Source organism: Nicotiana tomentosiformis, chromosome 9 (assembly GCF_000390325.3).
Source record: "Nicotiana tomentosiformis chromosome 9, ASM39032v3, whole genome shotgun sequence".
In the NCBI taxonomy this organism is placed as follows: Eukaryota; Viridiplantae; Streptophyta; class Magnoliopsida; order Solanales; family Solanaceae; genus Nicotiana; species Nicotiana tomentosiformis.
In genome coordinates, this window is record NC_090820.1 from 73,521,983 (window position 1) to 73,530,864 (window position 8,882).

Consider the following 8,882-nt stretch of genomic DNA (forward strand, 5'->3'; position numbering starts at 1 on the left):
CGGTGGAAAGAACTGGCCCTCAAATATGCGTGGAATGCCAAAAAAACATGGTAAGTTGATTCTCGAACTAATCTTATTTTTACCTCACGTATAGGAAATTTGGCTAACTTCTCTTTCTGTTGAATTCAGGTCTTCCGCATGGCTCTGTTACCGTCCTCGAGGAGGATGTGTTGGTTGATCTCACAAATGCGGCGAGGTTGTTGTAGGAGGCCTTCACCCGAACAGGCGCCATCGGACTTGCTTCCGGTGCTGGTGCTTCCTCTCTGAGTCCCAGGCCAAAGAACAAGAAACAAAAAGGCGATGTTCCTCTACAATCGAGGACAAAAATAAAAGAGTGAAGAACGTCGCGCCTGAGCCAGCCACAACCACTGTGGTGATTGATAACGATGGGGAAGCCAGTGATGAAGGGTATACAACGACCTTCATCAGCTCAACATAATGCTCAATCTGAAGAGCTAATAACGCTATCCGAGGACGACGTCCAAGCGCTCTGGGGAGAGTGTGATATAGTAGAGGATGCCAATTCTCGCTTTCGAGTCCCAATCGTTGCTCCCGATACTGTGAAGCTGGGTACCGGGCTTCCTTCATCTTCGGTTAATGAGAAACCAATAACTAGCATTGTTTTTGCCGTAGCTGCTTCTCAACCTATAACGCCATCAGTTTCATCTCCTCCTACGCCAGCCATACCTCCATCACCAGCAACTTCTACATCACCCCCACCAGCCGTAGACACCCGAGAGGAGGATGTCCCTCTTCCCCATTCCCCAGACCATGGGAATTTTGGGCACAGCTATTCGCCCTCTTCCATTGATCCCCGGATGAGGAGGAGTGTCTCCCTCTCGGTTTTCACCAAGTGCCATCTGTTGTCCCGACCGGTGAAACTCGCCAATTACCTGAAGCCTATGACTTCAGAGAAAGATAAGAAGAAAATACACTCTCTCTCTCTCTCAGGGGAGTGTATGGTAAATGATGCCATGCACAACGCGGCAGCGGTACAATATTTGTTCCTTTTATTGTTTCTTCTAGTTTTTCTATGACATGATTTTTATTTGAATTTTTTCTTTGCATGCTAACTTCCTTGCTTCCGAGGGCATTCAGATGATGATCCTCGATAAATAAAAACTCATATCCGAGCAGGATCAACTGTTGGTCGAGCGGGATCAAATTGTTGCTCCCCTCTCGACACTGGACGCACAAGCTGTCGGAGCTGGTGGGTTGGAGGCTCGATTACAGTAGAGAAAGGAGGAGGTGATGGCCCTTAGCCAAGAGGCCGCCCTATTAAATGTACAATTTCAATAGGCTAAGGCTAAATGGTCTGAGGTCCAAAGGTTTTTCTTGATGTTGCCGAGCGCGAAGCTGCCTCTACTGAAAGACTAAATAATTTGGAGGCAGCCTTGAACTCCAAAGCTGAAGAGGTCGTTGTTGCTGAGGAGAAGTGTCACCAGAAGGAAGATAAGTATAAAATGGTCATGCAGCACAATAAAGTCTATAACTACACTATCTGTGACCTTGATCTCAACTTTTAGGCCACAAGATCCGAGCGAAATAGCCTTTCGACCGAGGTTGATCAGCTTAAGTCAGAGCTTCAGCTCCAAGAGGATTCCTTCATTGTTGAAATAACATATTCTATGTATAGCATGAGGAGAAAAACCTTGGAAGAGGCCAAAGCGGGCATCATTGATTTTGATGCTGAGATCGCCAAGGCCCGTGAGCTAGAGTCAACTGCCCGAAGGGGCCTCCCGGTTCAACCTTATGCAACTGACTCTTCTGGTTCCGGTTTCGCATTCTCAGGAACTGAGGAGGAACTTGAAGGGGATGATGATGAAGGCCAAGGTCTCGAGCCAGCGGCAGATCTGCCTACTTCTCCTGGGGCGCAGACACTTCTCTTCCCCCAAGTTCTGGGGACTCAGTAATTTAGTTTTTTGCTTTCTTTTCCCATTGTTTTTCCTTTCACACTTTTGTACTTGTGCTGCTTGGCATGTTTTTTTTTATATAAGAGTGTTTTTTCGTTTAAGCATTATGCAAATTTTACTTTTTTGTGTCGAGTGATGCAAGGCTTCGGGTGGATTTTTTCGATGGAATTTGGATTCCGAACATAAATTCTTCTGGAACCAACCTTTTACTGTGAGGGTTTCATAAGAGAGGGCCCTATTATGTTTACGTTGCTCTTGAAGAGGACATTTCCTGTTCATTCTGGCGCTAACATTTGAAGTACTTGATTAACTTTCAAATGATAAAAATTAATTCATCGTTTGGACAAGAAACAAGATAAAAAATAAAAGGACTTTACTTTATTCTTTCAATTTTAAAAAGTACATAAGAATTCGTTGTGCTGAAAAGAAATTACCATTACTTATGGCTAATTTGTACAACCTATTTCTATGAGGATGGACGCGCAGTCCTCGGTCCCAATTATACATCTTTATTCTCGAATTTCATAGTCCCAGTTTATGTGGAAGGCATGTTGTCGTATTCTCATATCATTCCCCTCCCAAGTGTTTGAACACTGGAAGTCTTGTTCCTTTGATGATTCCACTAGTGAATGGTTGGATAATCTTTGGTCTGATAGCAAGCTTCATTTCCCATTAGGAACTTTTCTACCGAGAAAAAATTATCTAACCACCCCTTAGTGGCTTGAAGTTAAGGGGCACTCATGAACGGTTGTATAGCTTTTGGTCCGATAGCAAGCTTTGTTTCTCGGTAGGAACTTTGCTATCGAGCCAAAGACTATCTAACCATCCCGTAGTGGCTCATTGTTTCCATGCCTTGTTGTTTAAAGGTCTTATCTCTGCTAATGGCATTTCCTTTGTTGTATGATTTCTGTTATTGCCTTGTTAAAAACCTTTCTAGCAAAACCTAATTGGGACAAAAGTTGGTCGAAGGGAAAAAGAGTGCAGCACATACTTTCAGTATAAGCGGTCCCCATCAACAATAATACATTTTGAGGTGTGCCACATTCTAGTTGCTCGACAATTTTACTCCATCTTGATTTTCCAATTAGTATGATACTTTCCCCACGACAATTGTAACTCGGTAGGGGCCTTCCCACATTGGACCCAACTTTCCCGCTTTGAGCTCTCTTGTGTTTTCAGTTACTTTCCTTAAAACAAAGTCTCCTACTTTGAAATAATAAAAATTGGCTCTTCGATTGTAGTATATTTCCATTCCTTGTTTCTGGGACACCATCCTTATATGTGCCAAGTCCCTATGTTCATCGAGCAGATCCAATCTGACCAACAATGCTTCGTTGTTTGCTTCTTCGTCCTTCTGAAAGTATCTCATGGTAGGTTCTCCCACTTCCATCGGGATCAGGGCTTCTGCTCCGTATACAAGAGAGAAAGGTGTCTCTCCCATGCTTGACTTGGCCATCGTTCGGTATGTCTATAGCACTCCCGGTAACTCTTCTAGCCATTTGCCTTTGGCTGCTTCCAACATCCTTTTGAGATTTTAAATAATCACTTTGTTTGTTGATTCCCCTTGGCCGTTTGCGCTCGGATGGTATGGCGAAGATGTGATTCTTTTGATTTTCAAGTCTTCAAGAAATTTTGTAACCTTTGTGCCTATAAATTGTTGCCTATTGTCACAGGCTATCTCTTTTGGTATCCCAAACCTGCAAATTATGTTCTCCCACAAGAAATCGACCACTTTGCGCTCGCCGATTTTCTGGTAAGGACCTACTTCGACCCACTTAGAAAAGTAATCAGTTAAAATCAAAAGAAATCTTACCTTATCGAGAGCCGGCGGCAGCGAACCGACTATGTCCATCCCCCATTTCATGAATGGCCAGGGTGACAATACCGAGTGCAATAGTTCTGCTGGTTGATACACCAACGGCGCATGGCGTTGACACTTATCATATTTCTGAACAAATGTCTTAGCGTCTTGTTCCATTCAGAGACAGTAGTATCCTGCCCTAATTATCTTTTATACCAACAAGTCTGTATATGAGTGATTTCTACATATTCCTTCGTGAACTTCTCTTATGACATAATTAGACTCGGAGGCTCCTAAACATCGGGCCAACAGACCTTGGAAAGACTCTCTATACAATTGACCTCCCCTGAAGCAATAACAGGCTGCTTTAGTGCATAGTGCCTGGGATGCCTTGGGATCTTCGGGTAGTTTGTCGTGCTCAAGATATTCAATTATCTTATTTCTCCAGTTCCAGACCAAATTAAGCGCGTTTACTTCATAATAACCGTCCACGTCCAATATCAAATGCATGAGTTGTACAAACGTACTGGAGTCGAATCCCTTCATCTCCATGGATGAGCCTAGGTTGGCCAGTGCATCAGCTTCTTCGTTTTCTTCCCTCGGGATATGTGTGATTGACCATCCCTTGAACCATACGAGTAGAGTCACGACTTTCACTACATATTGATGCATGTGTTCCTCTTTGGTGTCGAAGATCCCATATACCTGATTTACTACTAGTTGGGAATTACATTTGATTTTTATGACCTCAGAGTCCAGCCCCCGGGCCAGCTCGAGTCCTGTAATCAAATCCTCATACTCGGATTCATTGTTGGTCAAGGGAACATTTCTTATGGCCTGCCTCAGGGTTTCTCTCGAGGGCGTGATTAGTACTACCCCGAGCTCGTACCCTTTCACTTTGGAAGCTTCGTCTGTGAACAAGGTCCAGACTCCCGATATCGACTCTGACACCATCACCGCTTCTTTGGTGGCCAAAGGCAACAGTCCAGGACTTAAATCGTCCATAAAGTCGGCCAAAACTTGTGACTTGATCGCAGTCCTGGGTTTATACTCTATGTCAAATTCACTCATTTCGACTGCCCATTTGGCCAGTCGACCTGAAATTTCAGGTTTGTGAAGGATATTCTGTAAGGGTCTGTAGGGGAATGGTTGTCACCACGGCTATCGGGTGGCATTGAAAATAAGGCCTAAGCTTTCGAGCGGCGACTACGAGAGCTAAGGCCAAATTTTCAAGGTGTGGGTAGCGAGTTTCCACTCCCGTTAACATTTTACTAACATAATAGATAGGGGATTACGTACCTTCATCTTCACGGACTAGAATGGCACTTACTGCTACCTCCGAGACCGCTAAGTAAATAAGCAATTGTTTGCCCTCCTCTGGTTTTGATAGTAATTGAGGGCTCGATAAATACCTTTTCAAATCTTTCAGATCCTGCTGACATTCCGGAGTTCATTCGAAGTTGTTCTTCTTTTTTAGAAGCGAGAATAAGTGATGACATATTTCTGAGGACCGGGAAATGAACCTGTTTAAAGCAGACAGTCTTCCTGCTAACCTTTGAACCTCTTTCACATTTGATAGCTGGTCGGGGATGTCCTCGATGGCTTTAATTTTATCGGGATTGACTTCGATCCCACTTTGTGACACCAGGAACCCCAAGAACTTACCAGAGGTGACTCCAAATTCACACTTTTTGGGGTTAAGCTTCATGTTGTGCTTCCTTAGGATGTCAAAGGTTTCTTGTAGGTGTTTAAGATGATCACCTATGTTCAAAGACATAACCAGTATATCATCTATGTAAAATTCCATGGTTTTCCCTATTTATTTTTCAAACATTTTATTCACAAGCCTCTGATAAGTGGCTCCAGCGTTCTTAAGCCCGAAAGGCATCACATTATAGCAATATGTGCCAAAGTTTGTTATGAATGAATTTTTTTCATGATCATCTGGGTTCATTTTGATTTGGTTGTACCCGGAATAGGTATCGAGGAAACTCATCAACTCGTGCCTGGCTGTCGCATCAATCATTTGATCAATGGGAACGAGTCTTTTCGGCACGCCTTATTCAGATCCTTATAATATACGCACATGTAAAATTTATTATTCTTTTTTGGAACTACTACTAAGTTAGCTAGCCAGTTAGGATACTTTACCTCTTGGATCGAACTGATATCAAGCAATCGAGTTACCTCTTCTTTGACAAAACCTCGGCAATAGGGCATTTCTTCTGCCTTACCGGTGAGATGTTGGGATCCAGGCTTAGCTTGTGCACGACCACCTCTAGCGGGACACTTGTCATATCCGTATGTGACCATGCAAAACAACCAACATTAAATTTAAGAAATTCTATAAATCCTGACCTAAGCTCGGGATTTAGACCTGTCCCCAAGTGGAATTTTCTCTACAAGAATTTCTCGAATAATTTGACTTATTTGTGTTCTTCCACTGTGGATTTGGTTGCGTCCGCTTCTTCTTGTACCTGGAAATACCTTGGTACCTAATAGTATTCCAACGACTCCCCCCTTTTGTCGACTTTATATGGCTTGGGAACAGGCGCTGGTTCCTGTAATTGTTATGCTGCATGTTCTTTCCCTTTGCTACTGGAAAACGAGATCGCGTTCATCTTCCTTGCCGTCGGTTGATCTCCTCTTATTTGTTTAATTTCCTCTGGAGTTGGGAATTTCAGAAGTTTATGGTATGTTGATGGCACAACCCTCATCTCATGTAGCCATGGTCTTCCAAGAATAATATTGTAGTCCATATCGTCGATCGGTGTCCTCTTTCGTGAAGATGATATCGTCCTCGGTGACTTCCCAGAGTCGTTTGTTGTGGGTTACCAATACCTTTGTATTTTTTGTGACTGAGAAGGTTACACCATTGATCTCATTCCCTCCCAAAATCATGTTGATCGTTAGATGAGGAGGATCTTCTAACGTCTTTGAGGGATCCGCATTATCCTGATTGCGACCGTAGTTATTTTTAGCCCGGTCACTTAAGAACTCTCTGAGATGGCCATTTTTCAGCAATGTCGCCACCTCCTCGTGCAGATTTTGACAGTCCCCAGTCTGGTGGCCGCTAGTCCTATGATACTCACACCATATGTTAGGATCCCTCTGACTTGGGTCGGATATCATCGGCCTCGGAAACCATAATTCCTTAATGTTCCTCATCTCCGATACCAGTTCCACCACGGTGACATTGAAATTATACTCGGACAGTCAGATATAGGTGGAGTCCCAGGAACATAACGTCTCTTTATCCTGCAACGATCTGTTGTTCCAGCCACGGTCGACTCTCATATTGGTAGCGAACCTGTCCGCAGATCGGAAACTTTTGCCGCGTCCTTCGGCCCTTTCGTAGGGCTAATATGACCTTTAGTAGACCGTCGATCTATGTTGAAATAATCCTTCAACTTTTCTTATTCTTCTCTCGGTCCCGACCCTTGATTGATGCTGGGAAGCCGAGTTGATCATCCTCTATTCTTATCTTCGATTCGTAGCGGTTGTGGACATCCACCCTGTTATTGCCTGGAACGCGAGAAGACTTTCATTTAGTTTTCGGGAAGCGCCGGAGCTCCTCGGGTTCAGCCCTTTGGTGAAGGCCTCAGCTGCCCATATGGCACGCTCGGTAGTAGCATCATTTCCTTCTAAAATCTAGTCACGAACTCTTGCAGTAGTTCGGACTCTCCTTGAGTAATTCTGAATATGTCGGCTTTTCGGGCCTACACCTTCCTGGCCCGGCATGGGCCTTGATAAAAGAATCTGCGAGCATCTCGAAGGAATCTATTGACTGCTCGCATAAAAGTGAATACCATTTCAAGGCCCCCTTCGTGAGGGTCTCCCCGAACTTATTTAGCAAGGCTGACTAAATCTCTTGCAGAGCTAAGTCGTTTCCTTTCACCGCCATTGTATAGGTGGTGATGTGCTCCTGAGGCTCCGAGATCCTATCATATTTTGGCATGTCTGGCATTTTGAACCGCTTCGGGATTAACTCCGGTGCCGCGCTTGGTTTGAATGGTAATGGGGTGTATTTCTTTGAGTCCGGTCCTTTCAACAATGGCGATACGCCCGGGATTTGATCCATTCGGGCGTTTATTTCCCTCATAAACCGCATGAGTTCGGGGTTAAAGGGATCATTCTCGTTATTGTTACCAGATCCGTTGTCGTTCCCCCCGGCCCTGTCAAAGCCGACCTCACCCCTCGGGCTGTTATTTTCAACCCTTTGTGCTATTTGGTTTGCGGGAGCACCGGGAAGAACTGGACCTCTTCCATTCGCATTGTTGGAAGCACCCGACAACGCTTGCCTCAACTCTATTATGACCTGGTCTTGTCGCAAGAGATGGCCCATAATAGCTTTTTGTTATTCCCTCAGGATTCTCACTGTTTTCGCAATGTGCTCGTCTTCAGCATCATAAGGAGTTGCCTCCCGAACGTGTCGTGGATATTGCCCGCCATGGACCGGCGTGGCTTCATCCCCCTCGTTGCGGGTATCGCTGATCGAATCTTCGTGTTGAGGCTGGTCTCCTTAGACCTCAACGTTGTGCGTGATGTTGACATCGTTATCTGGCATTTTTTTATGATTTTTCGATAAGAAACAAAGAATTAAACAGGTTAGTAATAGATACAAGGATCAACCTAAATACGTAACTGTCTAAGCCCCACAGTGGGCGCCAAACTATTTATCCGTAAAACGGTATAGTTAAATTTGTAATGTGGTTTATAGATAAGCGAATCGATATGATCCCAAAATGATAAATAAATTAAATAAAATGCAAGACTTAGCATTGAAATCGAGATATGACTGCAAATAGATTGGTTCCGGGAGCAAAGCTTCCGAAGGCAGCAATATAAATATCAATAAGTAAGAAATGAAATGTTATTGAGCTTTTAAATAGTATATAGCATAAGTTTGTCGGAAAATTCGTGTCCCTTACAATGGTTGTTGAAGTCTCTATTAATAGTTGTATTTAGGGAACAAGGTCATAGGATCAAGTCCCTCTTAAATGACAATTATGGGGGCCATTGAAAAATGTGCAACGGCAGGTTATGAATGGCAAAATTCTTCATAACGGACGGTGTATTTAATACTGCAGAATATTCTTTATTGAATACTATCTGGCGGCAGGTATTCCTTTGTCTTCGTTAGCAATATTCCCTTCGGGGGCTTTCCG

The 8,882-nt window shown here is 43.8% G+C and overlaps 1 protein-coding gene across 1 annotated transcript; it reads right to left on the reverse strand.

The window, feature by feature from the left end:
- Window positions 1-2,997: 2,997 nt before the first annotated feature.
- Window positions 2,998-3,369, reverse strand: LOC138898976 (uncharacterized). Its single transcript, XM_070185086.1, has one exon. The coding sequence runs from the start codon at window positions 3,367-3,369 to the stop codon at window positions 2,998-3,000; it is 372 nt and encodes a 123-aa protein (XP_070041187.1).
- Between the last annotated feature and the right edge of the window lie 5,513 nt (window positions 3,370-8,882).